The sequence below is a fragment of the Plecotus auritus genome (assembly GCF_963455305.1).
Source record: "Plecotus auritus genome assembly, chromosome: 2".
NCBI lineage: Eukaryota > Metazoa > Chordata > Mammalia > Chiroptera > Vespertilionidae > Plecotus > Plecotus auritus.
Window position 1 is genome coordinate 118,482,718 of NC_137771.1, and position 27,496 is coordinate 118,510,213.

Genomic DNA, 27,496 nt, shown 5'->3' on the forward strand with positions numbered 1-27,496 from the left:
CTTGAGTAAATGGAAAAACATGTTCTTCTGCAGGGTGACTCAAATGTATAATGATGTCTGTTCTGTCCTGGCCAGTGTGGATCAGTTGGTTGGAGCACCCATTGTCCCATACACCGAAAGGTGTGAGTTTGATTCCCAGTCAGGGAACATAACCAGGTTGTGGGTTCCATCCTTGGTTAGGGCGAGTGCAGGAGGCAATGGATCAATGTTTCTCTCTCACATCGATGTTCCTCTCTCTCTCTCTCTCTCTCTCTCTCTCTCTCTCTCTCTCTCTCTCCTTCCATCCCTCTCTCTCCCTTTCTCTCTCTCTGAGATCAATAATAAAAAGAAATGATGTCTGTTTTTCATAATTTAATTTGTATATTTAGACAATCCCAACCAAACACTGTTAGGCTTTTTTTCTCCTGGAGCCAGGTAAGTTTTTATAAGGTTCATTAGAAAGAATAAGTCAGCAAAAAGAGCTGTTAAAGTGATGGGAAAAAAGTGCAATTAAGTATAGCTACTAGTCATTAAATATATAGATGCTATAATTAAAATAGTATGATATTGGTGCATGGATATATAGAGATGAATGGATTAGAATAGAAAATCAAGAAAAAGACTGAATTGTGTATGAAATTTTTGGCATCTGATAAAGGCAGCTTTCAAATCAATGAGGAAAAGTTAATAAATGGTGTTGAGATGACTGGATAGTCATATAGAAAAAGATATATTTGATTCATTTCTCAACCATACACCTGGATAAGTTCTAAATGGAACAGAGATTTAAATGTGAAAAATAAAACCATACAAGCACTTGTAGGCAGTATGGGTGAATTCCTTTAAGGCCTGTGAAATGGAAAAACTTTCTTAACTATGACAAAATCTATAAATGAGGAAGGAAAAGATGATAGAAATAAAAATTTTACATGGCAAATAACATTCATAAACAAAAGAAAAACTAAATAAGTAAGAAAAAATATTTACAACTAATATCTCAGACAAAGGGTTTTTATCCCTAATGTATTAATAGTTTCCAAGTCAGTGAAGAAAAATAAAAATGTAGAAAAATGAGCTATAGATATAAACAGTCAAATAAAAGAAGTGAAAATTCTTAACCATTTGAAAAGACGCTCAAATACTAGTAACAATAACATCAACAAAACATTAAAATTATAGAGATACTGTTTATGTCCTATTAGATTAGTAAAAATTTCCAAATTTGTGAAAAAACAGATCATCTCACAATATACCTGGTAAGGATACAATGTAGCACAATTCTTATGGAAGGAAATTTGGCAATATCTAGTAAAATTGTATATGTACTTATCTTTTGTCCAAGCAATGTCAATTTTAGGAATTTATCCCAAAGGTATGCTGGCAAAAATATGAAGAGATGTATGAATAAGGCTACCCATTGTATTGTATTTGTAAAAGGATAGAATGGACACATCCCAAACCCCTATCTAATAGTAGACTGGCTATATCAGTGGTTGGCAAACTGCGGCTCGCGAGCCACATGTGGCTCTTTGGCCCCTTGAGTGTGGCTCTTCCACAAAATACCATGGCCTGGGTGAGTCTATTTTGAAGAAGTGGCGTTAGAAGAAGTTTAAGTCTGAAAAATTTGGCTCTCCAAAGAAATTTCAATCATTGTACTGTTGATATTTGGCTCTGTTTACTAATGAGTTTGCCAACCACTGGGCTATATAAACTGTAGCATGTCTACACTATGGAGCAATAGCTACTGTAAAAAAAGAAATGAGGAATATCTTCATATATTACAAATGGAAGGGAATTACGGATTATATTGTTAAGTGAAAAAAAAAAGCAAGGATATGAATACACATACACATACATATTTGTTTATTTAAAAAATAAAAGAATGAGAATTAGAGAAGTATTCAATGACATTGAAAACAGGAACTCAATACAAAAAATCAATGAAACTAAAAGGTGATTCTTTGAAAATATTGATAAAAATCAATAACCCTCAATGCAGGCTAAGTGAAAAAGAGAGAGAACACAAATTACTAATATTAGAAATTAGACATCACTACTGATCCTATGAACATTAAAAGGATATTAAAGGAATACTATAAAAATTATATGCCTATAAAATTGGTAACTTAGATAAAATGGATAAATTCTGTAAAAAACACAGTTAGCCAAAATCACACAAGAACAAACAGACAATCTGAACAGGCTTATATCTCCTAAAGAACTGTTCAAAACACAAAGCACCAGGCACAGATGGGTTCATTGGTGAATTCTATCAAACATTTAAGGAAGGAATTATGCACATGCTATACAATTTAAGGAAGAAATTATGTGCATTCTATACAATCTTTTTCAGAGGATAGAAACAGAGGAAATGCTTGTTTTCTTATTCTAAAAGTCCGAAATTATTCTAATACCAAAATGAGACAGACATTACAAGAAAACTACAGACCAATATATCTCTAAGGAATATACTAGTAGATATAAAATGTGCCCCAAAATATTAGCAAGTCAAATCCAACAATGTATAAATATAATAATACTAGAGGCCTGATGCACAAAATTCATGCAAGGGGCTTGGCCCTTGCAGCCCCGGCTTCATCCGGAAGGACATCCAGAGGTCATTCAGTTGTCCAGTCTAATTAGCATATTACGCTTTTATTATTATAGATATCATGATCAAGTGGGATTTATCCTAGGTATGCAATGCTGGTCCAACATTCTAAAATCAGTTAATGTGAACCATCAAATCAATAGTCTAAAGAAGAAAAATCACATGATTATGTCAATAAATGCATAAAAAAAGAATTTAACAAAATTCAACACTCATTTATGACTAAAAACTCTCAGTAAACGAATAGCAAGGAGAACTTCCTTAACTTAAAAAATATCTACACACAAAAAACTACTGCTAACATCAGACTTTATAGTGTGAAACTAAAAGTTTTCCCACTAAAATCAGGTACCAGGGAAGGATGTCTCTTCTTATCATTACTTTTAACATTGTACTGGAAGTCTTAGCTAATGTAATGAGACAAGATAAAACAAAGGCATACTGATTGGGAAGAAAGAAATAAAGCTGTCTTTGTTGCCCAGCTAGTGGCTTAGGGGTTGAACATCGACCCATGAACCAAGAGGTCACCAGTTTGATTCCTTATCAGGTCACATGCCCAGGTTACATGCTCAATCCCCAGTGGGAAGCATGCAGGAGTCAGCCAGTTGATGTTTCAATTTCTCTATCCCTCTCCCTTCCTCTCTCTCTAAAAAAAAAACAACAAAAAAAAATATAAGTAAAAATAAAAAACAAAAAAAAAACACACACCCTGTTTTTGTTCACAGATGACATGATCATCTACATAGAAAATCCCAAAAGAATTGATGAAGAAACTCCTATAACTAATAAACAATTATAGCAAGGTTGCAGGATAATATACAAAAGTAAATCAAATCACTCTCCTATATACCAGCAATGAAAAAGTGGATTTGAAGTTAAAAATAATACAATTTACATTAGTATCCCCAAAATGAAGTACTTCAGTGTAAATCTATCAAGATATATACAAGATCTATATGAGGAAAACTATAAAACTTTGGTGAGTGAAATTAAAGAACTAAATAAATAGACATATTCCTTACTCATGGATAGAAAGACTCAATACTGCTAAGTTGTCAGTTCTTCCCCCCTGATCTATAGATTCAATGCAATTCCAATTTAAATCTCAGCAAATTATTTGTGGACATAAAAAAGTGGTTATAAAGTTTATGTGGAGAGCAAAAGATTCAAAATAAGCAATGAAATATTGAAGAACAAAGTTGGAGGACTGACACTTCCCAACTTCAAAACGTACTATATTGCTACAGTAATCAAGACAGTATGGTATTGGCAAAATAACAGATTAATAGACCAATGGAAAGAACAGGGAACCAAAAAATAGATCCACATAAATTTAGTCAATTGATCTGACAAACAAGCATAGGCAATACAATGGAACAAAGATAGACTTTTCAACAAATGGTGCTGGAACAACTAGATATCCACATGCAAAAAAAAAAAAAAAACAACCTAGACACAGACCCTACCGTCTTTGAAAAATTCACTCAAAATGGATCACAGACCTAAATGTAAAGGCAAAGTCATAAACTCACTAGAACACTAGAAGGTAACATTGGAAATCTAGATGACTTTGCATAGAGTTATAACTTTTTAGATAAAATACCAAAGGTACAATCCGTGAAAGAAAGAATTGATAAGCTGCACTTCATTAAAGTTAAATTTTATGCTCTGTGAAGATATTAAGAGAGTAAGAAGATAAGCCACAGAATGGAAGAAAATATTTGCAAAAGACACATCTAATAAAGGTCTGTTGTTTACAAACATTAAAAAAACCTCTTAAAACTAAACATTAAAAACATAAACAACCCAATTAACAAAAGGGCAAAAACCCTTAACAGACACCTCACCAAAGAAGATAAACTAGTACAAATAGAAAATAAGCATATGAAAAGAGGCTCTGCATCATATGTCATTAGGGAAATGCAAATTAAAACAATAATAAGATACCACTACACACCTATTAAAATGGCTAAAACCTGAAATACTGACAACATCAAATGTTAACAAGGAAGTGGAGCAACAGGAATTCTCATTCATAGCTGGTGGAAGACAGTTTGGTGGTCTCTTACAAACTAAACATACTCTTACCATACAATCCAGTAATTGGGCTCCTTGGTATTTACCCAAAGGAGTTGACAACTTATGTCCAAACAAAAACCTGCACATGGATGTTTATAGCAGCTTTATGCATAATTGTTAAAAGTTGGAAGTAACCAAAATGTTCTTCAGGAGGTGAGTAAACTGCAAAACATCCAGACAATTATTCAGTAATAAAAAGAAATGAACTAGAAAGCCAAGAAAAGAATTGGAGGTAACTTAAATGCATACTACTCAGAGAACAAAGGCAATCTAGAAAGGCTACATATTGTATAATTCCAACTATATGACGTTCTGGAAAAGGCAAAACCAAGGAGACAGTAAACTATGGTCTTTTACTGTCTCCATAGGATAAATAGGTAGAGCAGAGAGTATTTTTTAAGGCAGTGAAAATACATGATAGATACATGTCATTATACATTTGTCCAGACCCATAGAATGTTGACACAAGAGTAAAACATAATGTAAACTATAGACTTTGTATGCTAATGTTGTGTCAATGTAGGTTCACCAATTGTAACAAATGTACCATCCTGGTGGGGGATGTTGATATTGGGAGATGCTGTGCATGGGTGGGGCACGGGGTATACGGGAAATCTCTGTACTTTATCCTCAATTTGCTATAAATTTTTAACTGCTCTAAAAAAGTCAATAAAATAACAATAAATAAAAGATTAAACTATAAAATAAAAATAAGTTACTTGCAGTGAGGGAATAGGTGAGCAGAAAGAAAGGATAAAGGCTAGATTTCTCTGAATATACTTCTTTTTGTAAATTTGGTATTGGAACCAGGTAAATATATCACATAATTATAAAATAGTATTACAGTTTTAATAAAAGCAATTCCTTAAAAAAGAAGTAAAGTTAATTAAATAAACCTGTGTATCCCGTGGATTACAAAATAACAGAGAGGAAGTATTCCAAATGACTTTAAATTTGTAATTTAACTGAACATTCCTAGTGGGATCCACTCTGAGGACAAAAACGACTGCAAACAAATCTTTAAAAGTTTTCAGTAATTAAAATGAGGGAGAAACCAAGATGGTGGCATAGGTAAACACCTAAACTGCTGCCTCACACAACAATTTCAAAACTACAACTAAAAGACAAAACGGACACCATCCAGAACCACAGGAAAGCTGGCTGAGTGGAAATTCTACAACTAGAAGGAAAGAGAAAAGCACATTGAGACTCAGAGGAGCTGCAAAAGGCTGAGGTACGGAGATGCACGCGCGGAGAGGACTGGCGGCTGAGTGTGTGGCTGGCTTTCTCAAGCGGGAGGGAGATGGAAGCTCCCAACTGTGCTGAACTCCAGTTCCAGGCAAGACCCTGGGGGCCCAGACTCATACGGGGGGAATCTGGACTGTTAGGAAAAGAGAAAAGCACACTGAGACTCAGGGGAACAGCAGAAGGCAGAGATCTGGAGGCGTGCAGGCGCAGAGAGGACTGACTGCTGAGTGCTCAGCTGGCTTTCTCAAGCGGGAGGGAGGCAGAAGTTCCCAACTGCACTGAACTCCAGTTCCAGGAGAAACTCTGGGAACCCAGACTCATTCAGGGAGAAACTGGACTGTCTGGCGAAACTCGAGGGTGGCTTTCTCTCAGAGGTGCTTGCAGCAATTACCATGGGACACTGAGACACAGGGGCCTATTAGGGCAGGGCTGACGGGAAACGGGTGCTGTCTGCTCCACCCTGAGACTCCACCCCATCCAAGCTGAGCACAGAGGCTTTTGCAATTTTGCAAGTCTTGTCTCATAAGGGTGTCTCCAGCACAGAAGTTCTCCCAGCATAGAAAAGGCTGATCCTCACAGCCAATTGGCCTGGAGGTCAATTCTTCCCAGTGATACCAACAACAATCAAGACTTAACTACAACAAGGCTGTGCACACAAGTCCACAAAGGGGTGCACCAAGAGTGTCCACCTCAGGTAACTGGGGAGGCTGAACCACTGGGCCCTATGGGACACCTAGCACACAAAGCTACTCTACCAACTCAGGAAAGCAGCAAAAATGTGGAGACAAAGAAACAGATCACAAATGAAAGAAATGGAGGAAAGCAAATGACTGGATATAGAGTTCAAAAACACGGTTATAAGGTTTTTCAAGAATTTCCTAGAAAAGGCCGATAAATTTAGCGAGACCCTCGACGATATGAAAAAGGACCAACTAGAAATTAAACATACACTGTCTGAAATAAAAAATATTATACAGAGACCTAACGGCAGACTAGAAGACTGCAAGAATCAAGTCAAAGATTTGAAACACAAAGAAGCAAAAAACACTCAACCGGTAAAGAAAAAGAAAAAGAATCCAAAAATTTGAAGATAGTGTAAGGAGCCTCTGGGACAACCTCAAGTGTACCAACATCCGAATTATGGGGGTGCCAGAAGAAGAGAGAGAGCAAGATACTGAAAACCTATTTGAAGAAATAATGACTGAAAACTTCCCCACCTGGTGAAAGAAATAGACTTACAAGTCCAGGAAGTGCAGAGAACCCCAAACAAAAGGAATCTAAAGAAGACCACACCAAGACACATCATAATTAAAATGCCAAGAGCAAAAGACAAAGAGAGAATCTTAAAAGCAGCAAGAGAAAAATAGTTAATTACCTACAAAGGAGCACCCATACGATTGTCAGCTGATTTCTCAACAGAAACTATGCAGGCCAGACGGGAGTGGCAGGAAATATTCAAAGTGATGAATAACAAGAACCTACAACCAAGATTACTCTACCCAGCAAAGCTATCATTCAGAATTGAAGGTCAAATAAAGAGCTTCACAGAAAAGAAAAAGCTAAAGGAGTTCATCAACACCAAACCAGTATTATATGAAATGCTGAAAGGTATTCTTTAAGAAGAGGAAGAAGAAGAAAAAGGTAAAGATAAAAATTATGAACAACAAATACATATCTATCAACAAGTGAATCTAAAAATCAAGTGAATAAAAAATCTGATGAACAGAATAAACTGGTGAATATAATAGAATCAGGGGCATAGAAAGGGAGTGGACTGACAATTCTCCAGGGGAAAGGAGTGTGGGGGGTGCGGGAAGAGACGGGACAAAAATCATACACCTATGGATGAGGACAGTGGTGGGGGGGAGGTAAGGGCAGAGGGTGGGGTGGGAACCAGGTGGAGGGGAGCTATGGGGGAAAAAGAGAAACAATTGTGATAATCTGAACAATAAGGATTTATTAAATTAAAAAATAAAATAAAAGTTTTCAGTAATTACATTATTGGCTAACAGTGTTGTAATTGTGATTTTAAGCCAGTTGTGTGTACTTTGGGGGATGAATTGAGTGCATATTTATCTTGGTATCATTGAGAACTAAGAGTTTTCAGTGTGGTTGAAGGGAGATCAATGAGGTTATGTTAAAAAAAAAAACACACCACATACCTAAATTGATAGAAAGTGTACTATACACTCATGATGAATTTCATCTTCAATTTTTTTCCAGTTCTGCCCACTGAAAAGACATAGCCAGTTTGGCTCAGTGGATAGAGCGCCAGCCTGTGGACCAAAGGGTCCCGCGTTTGATCCCAGTCAAGGGCACATACCTTGGTTGCAGGCTCCTCAGGCCTTGGCCCTGGTCCCTGATCAGAGGCAACTAATCGATGTGTTTCTCTCACATCGATGTTTCTCTCGTCTTTCTCTCTCTCTTCCACTCTCCCTAAAAATCAATGGAAAAATATCCTCAGGTGAGGATTAACAACAACAACAATAATAATAATGATTAACCTAACAGCCATGAGCCCTCCCCACAGCCCCAGTGCCCAGATTCTGGTTCTGAAAATAATTTCTTACTCAAAAGAACCAGGGCTTTTTGGAGAAATGGCCAATTCCAGGTTCAGAAAAGGTGTAATATAAGTCTAAAATAGCTTTTTCTATTAGAAAAGAAGCTAAAAGACTACCAAGTACATGTAAAAATGAGGGAGTCTACCTGAATAACTCCCTCCAGTGGCAAAAGCAGGATATATGTAGCATCTATAAGCATAATGATAATGCATTGAAAGACAGCAAATATGCTTAAATCCACGAGTTCACAATAGTACTTGAAAAGAAACTGTTAAGAACTTTTGAAGTATGTTAGAGGAAAATTATTAAGTTGAAAACTTGTAACTAAAGGGAAAGAATTAAGCATTTGCCTTTCCTTCCTTATATAATACTAGAGGCCTAGTGCATGAAATTCGTGCACGGGGGGGGGGGTGTGGAGTGAGGGGTGGGGGGAAGTCCCTCAGCCTGGTCTGCATCCTCTCGCAATCCGGGACCCCTTGGGGGATGTCGGGCCTAAACCGCCAGTCGGACATCCCTCTCGCAATCGGGATGCTGCATGCACCTTTGACCATACTTTTCATACAGGTGAAAGGCATCTTGCTGTTGTATGGGCAGCTACATTTTTTTGCCCTGATTATAAAAAGTAGTATATAACATGATCCTGCTGAGGCAGTAGTACCATTTCCCCATCTTATGGGTGGAAACACTAAAGCAGAGAGAAGTTAAGTAATTGGCTTTGTCACACAATTATAAGTGTCAGAATCAGAGCTGACCACAAAATGTGCAAGCCAGAGTCCATGCATGTCATCACTGCATCATCCTGTTTTTTTCAGTGTTAGAGTAGCCTTGCCAGGTTTTAATTTTTAAATCTAAGAGACTGTTCCCAATATATAGGGTAGGGTCCCTAAGCCTGGCCGGCTACCAGGGCCATCGGTGGGGCAACCAGCAGGCGGGGCAATTGTGTGTGTGGGGGGGCCACTGGCACCCGCCTTGGCTGGTGGCCTGGTGCTGCCTGCTGGACACCTCCCTCTCGGAGGACAGATGCTCAACGCAGGAGCTCAACCTCCTGTGTTGAGTGTCTGCCTGTTGGTGGTCAGTGGGCATCACAGCAACCGGTTGTTCTGCCGGTCGTTCCCCCATTCGGTTGATTTGCATATTAGGGTTTTATTATATAGGATGTACCTCAGGGTAAGCAAATAGTCTATTAAGGGAAGTTTCTGTTTATAGAAGTATACTAGCTAATGTGCAAACAAGGAATGATGGGATCAGAATATTGCTAGTGTGTAATACCTGATTAGTTTATGAACCTAATAGGAAATGGTTATCAGTGGCTGATAACATGGTTATTGGTGGTTGATAACATGGAGAGAAAATTATATAGTATCTATTCCCTGATAGAAGTACCCAGTACCACTCATGAAGTAGTATTGCTAAAAAAAACTAACACACAAAATACCTAACCTGAATCTGATCAAGTTTGCATATCTGGTCACTGATCTATATGAAATTGAAAGAGAAACAAGTTAAATGACAGCACAGGAACGCATTTACTAAAATCTAGACATAAGAAACTTCTATAGAATAAATGACTTGCAAAAAATAACTATGCAAAGAAATCTTGAGAAACTGATTATTATGTGTGAATTATTTAGGTACTCATTCAAGCAAACTTGAAACAATTAAAAGACAATTGGGAAATTTAAACATTGATTGGAAATTTGATGATATTAATGAATTATTATGATGATTTTAGGATGTGATAATTCTATTGAAGGCATTTTTAAGACGTTCTTCTCTTTTAAAGGTTAATATTAAAATATTTATTTTAGATATAAAAACATGATGGGGTTAAGTGTTCCTATTTCTAGGTCAAAGTGTCATTTTCTCAGTTCTAAAAAATATTTTAAACAATATTTTCCTCAGTGAATATTAAATGACCTATTACCATTAATTGGTAGCTTTTTATGTGTGTGTGTAAATCTAATTGTATCATAAAAAAACCTTAGATCCCAAGGAAATTTTTGTTTCCAATTCATCTTGTAGCAATCATTTTAGTAAGAGAATCTCTGCATAATTACAGATCTTATAAGCCTGAAAAAAATTATGATAAACATTATATGTAGAATCTTCATTATGTTTAGAAAACTCGGAATTTTTCTTGTAATAATGATAATTCAAAGGGATTTGGAAATCATTTTCATTTTCCCTGATTGGACTTACCTGTTTCCCATTTGCATGTAAACTTCCTTTCCTGCATATTTTCATTGGCCCAATAAGCCCAGTGAATATATCTTTGGTAGGATCCACAGCAGAATAATACATCTTAGCTAGACAGATGGGGTCTTTGTGAGTGGGTCCCACTTCTTCAGGGACAGTCCATTCATAGGTGAAAGTTTCTGTGGGTGCCACATGGGAGGCTAAAGGAGGAGGCACACCTGTGAGAAAGGTCACATTGGGGAGGTTAAGTGTACTTTCTAATGTGGTGATTTGAGCCACAAAGTAGACTGGGTTTAATCTAGGATAACCTGCTTCTGAGCTCCTTATGAAGTTGAATGGAATCCTATTTGAATGAAATCCTACTTGTGCTCCTGTGTCAGGTCCCCTATGAGGTGATTTCCTCCAGGAAGCTTCCTCTAAATCTCTGTTTGAGATGGGTGCCTGCTACCATCAAGAATGTTTATAACCCCCGTACCCCTACCCTAATCCCCACCCCAATCCATATTCTGGAACCCTAATGCCCAATGTGATGGTGAGGCCTTCAGGAGGTGATTAGGTCATGAGAGTGGAGCCCTCCTGAAGGGGATTAGTGCCATTATAAAAGAGGCTCCACAGAGCTCCTTAGCCCTTTCACCAGGTGAGGATACAGTAAGAAGTCTGAGGCCCAGAAGAGGGATCTCACCTAACTATGCTCTGATCTTGGACTTCCAGCCTCCAGAACTGTGAGAAATAAATTTCTCTTCTTTATAAGCCATCCATTCTGTGGTATTTAGTTACAGCAGCCTGAACAGACTAAGTGCCCCTCTTTGTGCCCTCACAGCTCCTAAGAAAGTCTCTGGCACCTTTCATGTTACATTGTCTATATTTCCCCACCCCTCCCAATCAGAACCTTCTTGAAGGCAAGCATTAATTCTATATTTCTATCAGCTAGAACAACACCTGGAAATAGGGGGCAATCAATAACTTTTCTATTGAACAGAACTGAACTAAAAATAATTTTATAACTGAAAGGGAGTTTGTTGGTGATCCTGTTCAAATCTCCCAATTTTACACTTGAGAAAACTGAGGCCAGAAAGACAGAATAACTTGCCTGCCCTCACACTGCAGGTGGTGGCAAAGCCACTAGTCTTTATTGGTCAGACTTGACATATAAAAATACCTAAATACATCTATATCATGGAATATATTGTATCATTTAATTACATTTATAAAATACTTGTAATGCTAAGAAAAATTCTGGGTATGAAATTATGGTGATAAGTATATTTATATACTACAAACTCAACCATGTTTAAAATATTTCTAAAAATACACAGATGAAAGAGTAGAGGAATTATATAAAAATGTAGTAGTGGTTGTCTATAGAACTATGGAGATATTTTGGACTATGCCTATTTAGATTTTTTAAATATTCTAAAATGGGCATCTAATATTCTTATAATTGCAAAAAAATTTTTAAAATTTAAAAATCACCTAAATAGTACTCCAGAAATGTATAATTGATATTACCCAAATAAGTTACTGCTAGTATTGTCAATAATTGTTCAATTAGGGGTGCACAAAGTCCCATCACCCAACTGGAAATGGTGGGAGCAGAGGTGTACTTGCTTCCTAATGGTATCTGGGCAATTTTCTCAGAATTCCTGACTTCAGTTTTGGTGGGACAGTTCTCCGGAGGTGAGTAGGTTGTTAAATGGGGTCAATTGTTACAGAGTGCTGTACTCACTTCCATTCTGGGGGTTGTAATGGGAGGCGTAATACGTGCCCTCATTGTTCTTATTGACTCTCATCCCAATTGGCTCAATACTGAGCGGGTATGCTCCTTTGTTATGGAAGGTGACTCTGATGGTATCTCCCACCTCTGCCCAAATGACAGGACCTAGGGACAAAGAGAGAATTATTATCTCTTGGTATGTACCATACAGAATATATAAGATGGTTATTTTCTTTGGCTTGTCCTCTGACAAGAATCACTGTGAGCAACATGCTTATCTACATGCAGCAAATAGAAAGCTTGGTTTTTAAAAGCCCATTACCAATTTGATATGGTAAGACTAGAAAGAGATGAGCAGGGTGTTTTGATTCAGTTTCAGGTTCCTGAAATTTGCTATTATTTTTATCCAAATCAGTTCACAAGCTTTATGCATCTACAAAAACCTATGCAGAGTGTCTATGCTTTCCTTGGCCTAGTCTGTTGGCTAAATGTGTGTTATTATCAAGAGTCAGGGGGGTGCTAAAAACCTTGAGCACCCAAGCAGGTAAGGTCAATCATCTTGGATGTGAAGACTAACAATGCTGTGAATTTTCCATCACCAAAATTCATATTATCACCAAATATAGAATAAACCATAGATGTACAGTACACAGATATTTTATGTGATATGTAAAACACCATTTATTTAAAGCTTCTTATGTGCCTTTGTGAGTGTTTATGTGAATTAAATCATTTAATCCTTACAACAACTTTATGAGCTAAGGAATATTAATGTTATTGTTCCTATATTACAGAAAGGGAAAAGGGACAGAACATTGAGCACCCTCAAAGGTCATTTGGCTAACAGGTGAAGAGTGAGGACAGTCTGAATCCACCCACTCTGCTATTCTACCCCAGTGACTGAGCAAGAACCATTCTTTGGGCTCTGCCTCAGGGCAGCCTACAGAAGGCTCTACAAACCCAGCCTGACTCATTAGTAGCCTGGGGTTTATTTCTAAGGGAATGCATCTATTTAAACAATGTGACCTAAACACACAATTCCCCTTACCTCTTTGAAGAAAAAAAAAATCATCATTTGAAGCCAGCATGGTTTTTAATGATAAAGATTTACTATTGGTAACTTACATTTGGAAAAGAAAGTAACTGGTGCATTTTACTGATTGCTCTTCAACATCCCTAGTTTTTTTCCTTCTTTCTGAGGTTAGTGTAGTCCAAGGCAAGAGCAGAATGGTCATTTGTGATCTGCATGGACTCACCCAGGATGCCAAGATGCTCCTCTTCAGGGCTTCTCTCCTTTCTATTTGTGAAGGAGGCATCTGTGTACTCACGATAAACAAGCTTTTTATAAGAGCCTCCAATTCTTGCAGGACCATGTTCAAAAAATACCTCTGAAGCACTGCCAAAAGAAAAGCATTTAATGCTAGAGTTGAAAGCAGAATAGAGAACAGGTATTCACCCAGGATACTAATTGAAGAGAAAAATTCTGACCAGTGCTTAGAGATAATTATTACCCATGAGTTACTAAATACTGAAACAGAGCAGACAGGACTAGGCCACTTCCTGAAAGGATGATCAGATAGGAATGGAGAATCGTGGCAAAGAAGTTTCACTTTTTCAAGTGAAGTAAAAAAATTTTAAGAGGGCCAGTGTCAATTGCTGATGGTTAATAAATCATAAAAAATTGGAAGTTTAAACTAATTATGGAATCTTCAAAAATACAGTAGCTACTGCTTATTGCATATGAACACCAGCCAGGTGCTCAGGAGCTTTATTTATTATCTGAAACTCAAATGGGAATGCAACAAAGTTAGTAATATTCTTCCCATTTTACAAATGAAGAAATTTAATCTTAGAAAGACATTTGAGTGGAAGTATAAGAGACTTGGTTGGAAAGTCTGTAAGGAGGAAATTCTGAATTTCCTTGGGGAGTTGGCTGAAGGCAACCACCCCTAATTGTTCCTTGACTTTTCCAAACAAGTCTGTGTACATGCAGACCTTCAGGTGTTTACTGGTATCTTTATGCTTAATCTTTATGTTTAAAGCGTACTACTGATGCCTGTGTCTTCCCAAGAATGCTTACCCTACTGATAGGGTCTAAAAGTTAATTTTAGTTCCAACTGCTATTATAATAAAAGCCTGAAGAGGCAGGTGAACGAGGCTGTTTGGTTTCTCTAGTCAGGCAGTCCCTTAGCCCTCTCTTTCACAGAAACATTTGTCAGAGTAATCATTCATCTGTTGCTCAGGGTCTGCTGGTAAGCCCTGGCAATTTGACTTCACAAAAAACCCCATTCACCTCTTCTTTCATTTAACAAATATATTAAACACCTGCCATTTTCCAGGAACTGCGGTGTGCTGATGACATACCATAAGCAAGCTGAACCTGTCTCTCTGTGCACCTGACATCTGCAGGAAAGATAGACTAGGAACCAATCAGTATAATAACATGGACTTAGCATGGGATATTGTGGAGTATTTCTCCTGGAGTTAGGGAAAGTGGTGGAAAGAGCCCCACAGGCTTCCCAGAGGAAGTGATGTTTTAAAACTATCTAGAAGAGAAGTAGAATTAAAAAGATGAAGTGTATGTAGTAGGGAGTATGGGGCATTTACAAACAGAAAATAGATGATAGGAAACTTGGAGGAGAGATGGAGCATAGCATGCTCCCCACAATTTGACAGCAGCATAGCATTCCAGGCAGGGCAGAGGAGCAGAGAATGAGGGATGGACAGGAAGGACTAATTAAAGTTTTAGTACTCCATCCCAGTGGGAAAGCTTTAAAAGATTTAAGCCTTTAGAATTCATGTTTCAGCAGGATCCCTTGGGCTGCTGCCTGGAGAATGTGTTGGACTGTGCTAGACTGAGAGGCAGTGATGAATTCAGGGTCTGGTCAAAGAGGATGGAGAGAAATAGACAACTTTCAGAGATATTTAGGATATAATGAGATAGTACGTGATGTAAGAAGGAGGGATTAGTGAAAAAGGGAGGGAGTTCAGGATGGGGCTCAGGTTTGGAGCTTGATGGATGGATGGTGATCCTATCCATGGAGAAGAGGCATCTCAGATTTGTGGAGGAGATCATGAGTTCAGGTTTGGACATAATGATTTGGAAAAGCCTCATCCAAGTGGGGTGACCATTAAGCACTTTGAAATGCAAATTTGAAATTTATAAAAACCTCTGGGCTAGAGATGCAGTTTTGAGAGTCAGTGTCTCTAAATATCAGTGTAGCCTGGGTCTTAAATTTCTGCTTTAAGAGTCACAGCTATTGACTTGTGTGTTGTTGAGTAAATTATTTAACCTTTTTAAGTAGTTGAATGGCAAAGCATCTCTGAAGAGGTGGTGTTTGAACACAGACTTGAAGCAGGGAGGTAGCATATCTCATTGATATTTTTGAAAGTTCATAATAGACAGTATGAAAGGAAAACTGAGACTAGAAGAATAACTTGGATGCTATGGAAGTCATCAGACATGCACATAGAGTAGCTTGCGTGCATCAAAGGATATGCTGCAGAGAATGACAAGAAAACCTACAGAATGAAAGAAAATATTTGCAAAGCATATATCTGATAATGGCATAATACCCAAAATATATAAAGAACGCCTATCACTCAACAACAGCAACAACAACAAAACAACCCAATTAAAAAAATGAACAAGAACTTGAATAAACTTTTCTTCAAATGGCCAACAAGTATATGAAAAGATGTTCAATATCACTAATCATAAGAGAAATGCAAATCAAAACCACCATGAGCTACCACTTTGCACCCATTAGGATAGCTAATTATAACAAAACAAAACACAGAAAATAAGTGTTGGCAAGGATGTGGAGAAATTGTAACCCTTGTATGTTGCTGGTGGAAACAAAGTGTTGCAACTGCTGTGCAAAAAAGTATGGCAGTTCCTAAAAAAATTAAAAATAGAATTAGCAAATAACTCAGCAATTTCACTTTCAGGTGTATATCCAAAAGAATTGAAAGCAGAAACCTAAACATATCTATATATATAAAGAGCCAGAGTCTGTAATGACCAAAGGCTCAACCTAACACTGGAAGTCAGTGCTGGGTTGCCGTGGCAAATGACTGCCGAGGGGGCTTCAGATTAGGTTTGGAGAGAGGCCTGCAGAGGGAGAGGCAGGGTCTGATCTGCAGCCTCAGTGGCAGCTGTTGATCAGCTGTTGCCTCTCTCTTTCCCTCCAGGCTTCATCAGCAGCTGCACCTCTGTTTCTCTCCAGGCCTCCCCGGGGCTGCTGATCTGCCCCACCTCTTTGATCAGGCCCAGAAATAGGCCCAGAAATGCTGAATGGCATAGAAACTGACCAATCAGAACCAAATCTGGGTGAAGTGTGAGGAGTCAATGGCTGCCTAAGAGGCGGAGCTTTTGACACTGGCATAGAAACCAACTAATCAGAACCAAATCTGGGTGAAGTGCCAGGAGCCAATGGCTGCCTAGGAGGTGGAGCTTTTGACACTGACTGACATAGAAACCGACCAATCAGAACCTAATCTGGGTGAACTACAAAGGCAGAACCTAAGGTGGGGGCTGAGGAGGGGTTTTAAGGGCAACAGCTATTTGGTGTAAGGTGTAAGAAAGTGGTTCAATTTCTTAATGACTGATTTGGCAGTATAGTGCATATGGCTGGCTATCAGTCCAGATAGAGGGATTATGTGTTTTTGTATGCCAAGAGCATCTCCTCCTGCTGAAAAAGGCCCCCCCCCCCCCGCCATTTAAGCAATCCTATCCTATATAATCTATCTATACTAATAAAAGGGTAATATGCTAATTAGACTGGGTCAACTGGCCATCTTCTGGACGTCCAACTTCCTTCTGGACAAAGCCATGGTGGTGGGGGCCAAGGCAGAGGCAGTTGGGGTGATCAGGCTGTCAGGGGAGGGCAGTTGGGGGCAAGATCAGGCCAGCAGGGGAGGGCAGTTGGGGGCGAGATCAGGCCAGCAGGGGAGGGCAGTTAGGGGCAATGAGGCAGGCAGAGGCAGTTAGGGGTGAACAGGTCGGCAGGGGAGGGCAGTTAGGGGCGAGATCAGGTTAGAAGGGGAGGGCCGTTGGGGGCAAAATCAGGCCTGCAGGGGAGGGCAGTTGGGGGCAATCAGGGCGGCAGGGGAGGGAAGTTGGGGGTGAGATCAGGCCGGCAGGGGAGGGCAGTTGGGGGCAAGATCAGGCAGACAAGGGAGGGCAGTTAGGGGTGATCAGGCAGGCAGAGGCAGTTGGAGGCAAGATCAGGTTGGCAGGGGAGAGCAGATGGGGCGAGATCAGGCTGGCAGGGGAGGGCAGTTAGAGGCGATCAGGCAGGCAGGCAGAGAAGTTAGGGGTGATCAGGCAGGCAGGCAGAGGGGTTAGGGCAATCAGGCAGGCAGGCAAAGGCAGTTAGGGGCGATCAGGCAGGCAGGTGAGCAGTTAGAAGCCAGCAGTCCCAGATTGTGAGAGGGATGTCTGACCGCCGGTTTAGGCCTGATCCCACAGGACATCCCCCAAGGGGTCCCCGATTGGAGAGGGTGCAGGCTGGGCTGAGGGAACCCCTCCCCCCCATTCATGAATTTTGTGCACCAGGCCAGTAGTTTGTATTATAATGTTCATGGCAGCATTATTCACAATAGCCAAAGGCACAACAAACAACCCAATTGTTCATCAACATACATGAATAAATAAAATGTGATATGTGTACAATGGAATATTATTCAGCCTTAAAGAGGAATGAAATTCTGACACATACTAAAAATGGATGAACCTTGTAAACATTATGCTAAGTGAAATAAGCAAGACCAAAAAGGACAAATATTGTATGATTTTACTTGTATGAGGTGCCTAAAATAGACCAATTCATAAAGACAAAAAGTGGAATAGAAGATATTAGTGTTAGAGAATTATTATTTAATGGGTACAGAGTTTCTTTTTGGAATAATGAGAAAGTTCTGGAAATGGGTAGTGTTGATGACTGTACAACTTGTAAATGTATTTAATACTGCTTGATTGCACAATGTTATGTTTTCAGAAATAGAAAACAAATAAATTGATCTGTCTAATGATACTGAGTGTTGTTGTTTTTTAGGATTTTGTTAAGCATTTGATAACTTTTAAACCCATCTTTTTTTCATGGACTCGAAAGACTCAAAAGTCATAGTTCTCAAACTTGGACTCATCCCAAATACCTTAATACACACTGAGTGGTCTAGTTACTTAATTTCAGGTACCAATTATTATTCTAATTGTTGAATGAACATTTTATGATTTTTTAAATATTTTTATTGATTACAGAGAGAAAGGGAGAGGGAGAAAGAGATAGAAACAGCAGTAATAAAAGAGCATCATTGATTGGTTGCCTCCTGCACACCCCCACACTGGGGATTAAGCCTTCAACCTGGGCATGTGCCCTGACCTGGAATCAAACAGTGATGTCCTGGTTCATAGGTCAATGCTCAATCACTGAGCCCTGCCAGCCAGGCTTATGATATTTTTCAGAGGGATGTATATATATATATATAACCTAATATGCAAATTGTCCCCTCAGGAGTTCGACTGGGAGACCGGGAGCTCTATCGCTCCCTATGCTGTTTGCTGACCACTAGGGGGTGGCACGGAACGAAGGAAGGCCCCGGCCGGCAGCTGGAAGAAAGGCCCTAGTCAGCAGCTGGTAGGCCCTGATCAGCCCTGATTGCCGGTCAGGCCTAGGGACACTTCCCATGCATTATTTCATGCACCAGGCCTCTAGTTTTAAAATAATAGTCTTTTTTTTTTTTTTCTGGATTACCTTCCAGGTGCTGTTAAGTTTTCGTTGGTGAAGGTGTCCGTGCCAGATGGTGCATAGTTCCAGATGACTTCCTCAGCAGCAATGTAGTAGTGTCTAACATGCTTCCCACGGATACTGCCCTCTGATGAAGGCTTGTTACAGTCTTGTACTTGGAAAAAGGCCTGCAAACCAGCTGAAAACCACACAGGAAACGATGTGTTAATGGATCAAATGTTTCTCTCTGCTGCCTTGTAAACACTGCTGGTGAAGTGATAGGTGGAAACTGAAGAAATAGATAGCTAGAAACAATATTATAAACTATAGCAAACAGTTATAAATAAGTTATTACTGATGGAAAATTAAAGCCATTTTTTAGACTTCTCTACTGGTATACTATATAGAGAATAGATATTAATCAGTAGTGTTTTAAAAAATATGGTGCTAGTTTCTGTGGGCTTTCACATGGGAGGTCTTTTGGTGATAAAAAAAAAAGACACATTAATAGATAAGTGAAGAAGAGAGGCTCTGCCATATTTTAAGAGGTAGGGTGAGATAGAGGAGGTGGAATAGAATGAACATCTATAATTATTGTTCTCTCATACAAAATGGTTATGTACCTGTTGTACTAGGTGTTCTGCTGCCAAGATCACATTTGATAGGTGAGATTATGTTTGAAGGTCAAAGTAACATACTCAAAGATCCATATTAAACCTAATTTTCTTCAGGAAACTAGTATTTCAAATTAATATTTTTCAAAAACTGAGAATGTTTTATCACATCATATGAAAAAGATGGGGAAGTAATTTATCAAGTTAAACCAAGGAATAACTGGACTCAAATAAAAACAAAATTGGCTAGACTTGATAGAACCAAGTAAAAAACAGACAAATTTTCAGCACAATATACAAATATTATGGTGTTTACAATATTGTGTATTTTTCAAAGCTCAGAAACTATATACAGTATTATACTCTTAGGGCAGTACTATATTTTCAGGGCCAATTGTTCTTTCCAAAATTAATATATTTTCAGATTTCATTATTTCATAAATGTTCTAGTCTTTCACTCTTTTTTATTACATTACTAGAGGCCCGGTGCACGAATTCATGCACCAGTGGGGTTCCTCGGGTTGGCCTGTGGGATCAGGCCGAAACTGGTTCTCCGACATCTGCTGAGAGGTCCCAGATTGCAAGAGGGCACAGGCCAGGATGAGGGATCTCACTGGTGCACAATCGGGCTCAGGGAAGGACGTGGGGGGTTGGCCAGCCAGGGAGAGACCGCGGGAGGGCTCCAAGGCATGTCCAGCTAGTCTCGTTCAGTCCCAATCAGCTGGACCCCAGCAGCAACCTAACCTACTGGTCAGAGCATCTGCCCCCTGGTGGTCAGTGCACGTCATAGCGAGTGGTTGAGCGGGCCTTAGCATATCATTAGCATATTATACTTTGATTGAATGGATGAATGGACGACTGGACACTTAGCATATTAGGCTTTTATTATATAGGATGTTGTATGCCATCATAGGAATAATTAAGTTATCAATTCAAAGTTCTATCATTGCAAGGATATTAAGCTTTTGGTTTCTGATTCCTAATGATTACCCCATTAAGTAGTATAACTGAAACATGACTCCTTTTTTTAGCTGACAGCTTATTTCAGGTAAAGATGTCCTACCTTTCAGATGGTTTAGATTCTGACAGCTAAGCATCCATTCTCCAGGGTTCTGGGCCACCATAAAAGCATCAACAAGGGTGGCAGGAAAAAGATTGATTGTATCAATACGGTAGTTCTTGTTAGTCAATGTTTGGCCGTGGAAGAAAGCTGCGTGCACATCAACTTCATTACCCATACCAAAAAGATACCATTTCACTCTGTCCTCTGCACACATGGAGAGTCCTGGGAGACTTCCAAAAGCATGCCCATTTACAGCTGTAAGTCAAGAGAAGAGATTGAGACTAATAGACCCTGGTCCCTGGGATAGTGATAGTTACCTCTACAGAAGTAAATCAATTTGGATTACAAAAGACCTGGCACATATGCTGCTATTCCTGTCTCTCTCATACTCACATCAGACATTACTAATTGATCACAACACTCTTTAATTTGGACCTGAATTCAGCCTCAGGATTCTTGTGGACACAGTACTAGCAGATGAACCCAACACTGAAGGTGAAGCCCATTTGCTTTTTTTGTCACAGACTATACACCTTGGTATGTATGTGTGTTTCTTTCTAAATACAAATGTGTGCATATATGTGAAATAGACATGCATACAGTGAATAGAAAAAAGACTGATGGTTATTTAGTAATTGATCATTAATTGTGTTGTTGGTGGTAGTATGGATGATTTCTTTTTGACTATAAGAATTTTTACAGTTTTCTACAGTAAATATTAGTTGCTTTTATAATAAGCAATTTGGTTAATCAGCTTTTGGTTTCTGATTCCAAAGGAAAGGGACAACATGAGAAGAGATGTGGAGAAGAAAAAAAGAAATACAAGGGACATAAGTTAGGGAGCAGTGACCAGAGCCACAGATACCTAAAAGTTTAGAAGCAGAATGGCCTGAGACCCTTTGAAGAAATTTAGGGTCACTGTTCATAGTGGGTGGCCCTAGAGATTAATGGAAATTGGTTCTGGGAAGCACCGTGAAAGCACCTGCTGCAACTGAAGTACCAAATCAGACCTCTCCAGACTAGAATTTTGAGTACCTTTTTCTAACATTGGTTTTTGTTGACACATAACAGAGGCAGGATTAAAGTATGGAAAGAGGATCTTCCAGCCAGAATAAGCAAATGTTGGAAACAAAATCTGTACTTTCTTAGTAAGTTTTCTGTTTTGATAGCACAATTATTTTTGTCTTCTCAGTTTCTTAGTAAAGCTTATTTTGAAGAAACAAAAAACAAGCAAACAAAATTCAAAACTTATTGGTCTAGTTGGTGTTAAGGAATTTGATTTCTTATGCAAATTCTAATTGAATGATAGAAAATCCTACTGAGCTCATAATTTGGTCTCTGAGAACTAAAGAGAAGCCTAGGCAGTAAAGAAAACATTTCTAGAATAAATAAAATGAACTGAAATATAGAAAAAATTATGCAAAGTGAGAAGGGACAATGTAAATTTAGAAGAAATACTTTTTAGAACTATTTTCTTAAATATAGTTCAATGCTTTACAATATAAGCATAATTTTAAGCATTTAGTTTAATAATTTAAGGCTGCCTCAATTAATTTTAGAAGGAGGTTGGAGGATAAATAAATATAGAAATATGAATGTTAATTCATATGCATTGATCCATAATTGATTATATTTTTCCCCTAGTGGTTTGGAAATAATTTGGTGAATCTGGCTTTCCCTGTCCAATAGTTTTGAATTGACTTGTTTAGCTGAATATGAAGTTGCATGTCCAATATGTTTTGTTATCAGAGCCACAGATTAGAAACTACTTACTCATATGAGGGAATAAAGCTAGCAGAATTAATGGGTCAAGAGCAATATGATAAAGTTAACATGACTTTGGTAATCTTACAATACATTCTGTTACTCTCCTGGAAGTCTTCGTTGTCTTTGTCAACTTTCTCTGGTTTGGAACAGTAGGTTTTAATGTTGTCATCTAGGTACCAGCTGAAATTTTCATCCACCACAGAAAACATCACTACAAATTCTTGGTCAATATTCTTTTCTTTTTCTTTATCCAGAGAATCTGAAGTAAAAATTGCTATTTTAGTGTAACTTAATGTTTAACATGTAGTTTTTAAAGCTCTTAAATTTTACTCTTTTTAAATGATATATATTTTTATTAATTTTAGAGAGGAAGGGAGAAGGAGAGAGAGATAGAAACATCAATGATGAGAGAGAATTATTGATCGGGCTACCTCCCACATTCCCCCCACAGGGCATGAAACCACTACATAGGCATGTGGGGAATTGAACTCGATCTCCTGGTTCATAGGTCAATGCTCAACCATTGAGCCATGCTGGCTGGGCTTTAGCATGTATTTTAACATGTAATTTATAGTTTAACATTTTTTAAATAATCTATTTTCCTAATAATCCACAAATCTGGACTTGTCACTCCTGTTTTCCATAATTGGGAACACTTAGGAAGTTTAATATTTAGTGTTCTGGGCTTGGCAGGTACTCATATATCTGGATGTTTATTAACCACATAACTATTAAATGCTCTTTGGCAAATGTCAATTCAAAGTTGTATACTAGTATATATCTTCATAATAGATACTAGAGGCCTGGTGCATGAAGTTCGTGCACTGAGCGGGGTGGGGGTGTCCCTCAGCCCAGCCTGCACCCTCTCCAATCTGGGACCCCTCGAGGGATGTCCGACTGCCGGTTTAGGCCCAATCCCATAGGGCCGGCAGGGGAGGCCAATTGGGGGCCATCAGCTGGAAGGAGAGGGCAGTTGTGGATGATCAGGCCAGCAGGGGAGTACTTAGGTGTCAATCAGGCCAGCAGGGGAGCTGTTTAGGGGTGATCAGGCTGGCAGGCAGAAGCGGTTAGGGGCAATCAGGCAGGCAGGCAGGCAGGCGAGCAGTTAGGAGCCAGCAGGGATTGGGCCTAACCTGGCAGTTGGACATCCCCTGAGGGGTCCCAAATTGGAGAGGGTGTAGGCCGGGTTGAGGGACACCCTCCCCTCTCTCCCCGTGCATGAATTTCTTGCACTGCGCCTCTAGTTATATTATATTTACCAACACAAAGCAGATAACCATAGATCTATCACCATGGAGTGCCACTAAGGGAATCATATTTGGTAAAGTCACACATGTCTTGAACACCATTATGAAGTTAGATACAGCAAACCTGTCCCCAAGAAGAGCAACTTTTCTGTAGCTTAGCAATATGTGTCAATGCCTGGCCTGTTCCATTTATCAATTCTTCTCCTTATCCTGCCCTGCTCTTCCCTCCCTTTTTCTAGATTTACTGCCTCTCTACCTTACCTATTCAGTCACAACACAGAAGACTTTACTTATACTTAAAAAACAAACTGCCTCCCTATCACTTGTTTTGGGTCATACATTCTGAGTAAAAGTGAGACAGTGTACCTTTTTTGCAGAGTATTAAAGGTCCAATGAGTCCTGAGGCAATATCTCTTGGGGCATCAATATGGGAGTGGTAGATTCTGGTTACACAATTGCCATCTTCCTCAGCAGGACTTTGTTCTTTAGTAGCATGAAGCCTGTATGTGTACTGCTCCCCTGGATGTACTTTGTCATCTGCTTTGTGGAAATCTGTGGTGTTATCAGGGTAGATGGCCCCTAGGAAGCAACATGCAATGAAATTGCAAATTGAATGTGTTTGAACTTGAATGAGAGAATAGATGTTTACAAATTTATTCAATAAATATTTATTCAACATCTTGTATATGTCCTCTTGGGGGTGCAGTGATGTCCTATTTGAATATAGAGGAATGAGAGTCGAGTGTCTTGAAGCTTCACAGAAAATTTTACCATTTCCCTTGAGTCTTCAGGGAGCCGTAATGGATATGTCAGGAGCATAGTGACTGTTTGTAATTTAAAGAACCACTCTTGCCCTAGAGTCATGGTATGGAAGTATGAACAAAATAGCTATACTCTCATATAATTTGGAGCTTTTTATATGATACCAGATTTTTGCCTGTGAAGTAACCATGAGATTTAAAAAAGTGTTTTACTTTAAATTTTGTAAATTTCTGAACACTTGCACATTGAGAGAATAATATGGACCTCCATGCACCCATCAACCCAACTTTAACAATGATGAACTCAAGGGCAATCTTGTTTCATATATATCCCACCCACTCTTATGTCCATCACCATCTATTTATTTTAAAGCAAGTCCCAGACATCATATCATTTCATTAATAAATACTCAAGTATGTATCTCTAAAACATAAGAACTCTTTTTTTAACATAGCCACAATACAATTATAATACCTTAAAAATGATGAATAAAACTGTAAAAAAGAAATAAGATAGTACTCAGCTTCTATGCTATGAATATAATTGTTGGGTTCAGAAAGAGAAACAAAAATATGTGGTTAAAACATTCACCTTCTAAAACAAGACTAAGAAAAGACTATTAATTTAAAAATCTAATTTTATCTTAATTTTTCAACTTGATTCTTATAATTTCAATGAACTGTATAATGGCCTCAGCATTTTTGCTTATGATCATAGATGACATTTATTGAGATATTACTATTAAGAGAAGGTAGCTTGAAATGCAGGCAGAAAGGGCAGGGGTCCAGTGGGAAACAAAGGCAGTTAAAACATTGGCAGGGGTAGATACGGCAGTTTGAGCAAGCCTAGTCACAAAAACCAATCATGCTAAATTATTAGAACGTTTTTGAACACCGAACTGGAGGCATGGGAAACCAAGGGAGGGCCTGCAGTAATAAGGTGAACTGACACATAAGAAACAGGGAAAGTTCAGGTCCATTGCTGGGCAAGAACAATAAGGAAATCAATAAGGTAGTGACACAGGTAGACATAGAGCAGGCTTTTAACAAATATATACCCCTGGACTACAAGGCTTCATGGGAAGCTCATTATTGGGCCCTCCTCCCCATGTGGGGAGCCTGAATCTGTTTGTAATAAATTTTCTACACTTTTATTTAAATCTTTTGGTCTATGGAGCTCATTCTTTGGTGTTGTGAGACACGACCCTGGGAAAAACACTCAGCTCACCGTTCTGGTTATCACTATGTACTAATCATTGTCCCTATTTTATACATGAGGAAACTGAAGCACAAAGAATTTAAGCAACTTGCACAAAGTCATTCAGCCAGTAAAAGACAAGGTTGCTCTCGGACCTTGGTCTATCAGTTTTGAAGCCCTTGCTCTTAACCACAATAAAACACCAACTCTTTTCATCATCATTATCATCATCAAGTATTAAGGATGAGATGGCAGTCACCAAACCTAAGGTTTCCAAGTCCTATATTTAAAGGACCTTTTGGTTAATAGTGTCTCAGATGTGACTCTGGGGCCATGCAGCCACATGCACTATTTGGCTGACCTGTGAGAGTACCCATGCTGCTTTAGCTGCCACAGTGTATCCAAAGTTAGGGTGGGAAGTGATAATGGCCACAATGGGTTTACTGTCTTCAAAGATAAGACAATCCCCGTCTTGAGTCCTGTTTCTTCCTTCTGGACTTTTGCCTTTTCTAGGCCTTCATGCACATTACTTATTTTTCTTATTCAGATTATTTGGCTGGAAAGAAATTGGACACTGGGAGGGATGTCCCAACTCTCACTGCCTCTCACTATGTGTCCACCCAGTAATCCCATCACATTCACACTTTACACAAACATCACACCCAAGAGAAACATGACATTATTATGATGAGCCAAAATACTTAATAAAATAGTTTGGAGCTAAACAACATAGTGACAGGTCTTATCTAAGAGTGGAGTTCATAGTCTTAGAAATTAAAAAGTGTTCCTACAGAAAAGTGAGAGAAAATTCCAGCTAGAGTATGAGCTGAACTTACCCTCGTGTTCCTTATAGTAAATTATCCCATGTGAATGAAAAGTGTAGGGCCTAGAGGCAAAGTTTTTTAAGTGTACATAAATAGTATCTCCAGTTTCTGCCTTGATAATAGGGCCTAAAAATCCCAGCCATGCAGGTTTTTCTATCGCTGTTGTAAAGGTTCCATCTGTGTACTGAAGATAAAGGGCCTTCTTGTATACTCTTCCAATTCTATCCGGGCCGTTCTGAAGATAGATGTTGGAATGTTCCCTGCAAAGGGAAAGAAGACACTCACTCTATCAGAAGCCATAATTTCTGGGAGTAACATTATAATTAAAGAGGCATTACTGACCTATCACATTAAATGTTTGCCTATTGTTGGAGGGGTGCCTCCAGAAAATGAAGAGGAGAGCTGGCACTTAGCCCTGCCAAATATACACAATGGAATACTACTCAGCCATAAGAAAAGATGAAATATTGCCATTGGATGGACCTTGAGAACATCATGCTAAGTGAAATAAGTCAGTCAGAAAAAGCTAAGAACTTGATAATTCTGTTTTGATCATCAAAGAAATCAGACATATGATTTCACTCATATGTGGGATATAAAACTAAAACTCTGGACATGAAAAGCAATGTGAGGTGGGGTGAGAAGAGGGTCCTAATACATGGTGATGGGAAATTTGACAGGTGGTGGACACACACTGTAATATACAGATCTTGTAACATAGAAACCCACACCTGAAACCTGCATGATCATATTAACCAATGTTATCCCAATAAATTTAATAAAAGAATAAAAAAATTACCCTTATGTGTTTTTTAATCCCCTGCTACCTAGAATTCTTGAACAATGAATATTTATATTCTGATTAGTAGCTGATTAACAGTTGCTTAAAACTTTCCTAAAAAT

General features: G+C 38.7%; 2 protein-coding genes across 18 annotated transcripts in view; one reads left to right on the plus strand and one right to left on the minus strand.

Annotated features, from left to right (window-relative positions):
- HPS3 (HPS3 biogenesis of lysosomal organelles complex 2 subunit 1) overlaps positions 1–19,266 on the plus strand; it is a 124,239-nt gene extending 104,973 nt beyond the window's left edge. Inside the window, exon 16 of one of the 2 annotated variants that reach the window (XR_013960024.1) lies at positions 19,154–19,166. The gene's annotated coding sequence lies outside the window, so the exon portion shown is untranslated. Of the gene's footprint in view, positions 1–19,153 lie in introns of both variants that reach the window. The other variant, XM_080657665.1, reaches the window with a different exon arrangement.
- CP (ceruloplasmin) overlaps positions 1–27,496 on the minus strand; it is an 86,637-nt gene that overhangs the window by 51,842 nt on the left and 7,299 nt on the right. For 9 of the 16 annotated variants that reach the window (XR_013960020.1, XR_013960022.1, XM_080657638.1 and 6 more), the window contains exons 2-9: positions 26,606–26,853; positions 24,177–24,389; positions 22,649–22,822; positions 20,797–21,051; positions 19,147–19,318; positions 13,645–13,784; positions 12,401–12,553; positions 10,678–10,892 (exon numbers count right to left, since the gene is read on the minus strand). Coding sequence is in view for 12 of the 16 variants with exons in the window: in XM_080657638.1 (XP_080513764.1) it covers positions 10,678–10,892; positions 12,401–12,553; positions 13,645–13,784; positions 19,147–19,318; positions 20,797–21,051; positions 22,649–22,822; positions 24,177–24,389; positions 26,606–26,853 (1,570 nt within the window). In the remaining 4 variants the exon portion in view is untranslated. The remainder of the gene's footprint in view (positions 1–10,677; positions 10,893–12,400; positions 12,554–13,644; positions 13,785–19,146; positions 19,319–20,796; positions 21,052–22,648; positions 22,823–24,176; positions 24,390–26,605; positions 26,854–27,496) is intronic. The other 7 variants (XR_013960023.1, XM_080657633.1, XM_080657635.1 and 4 more) reach the window with 2 other exon arrangements.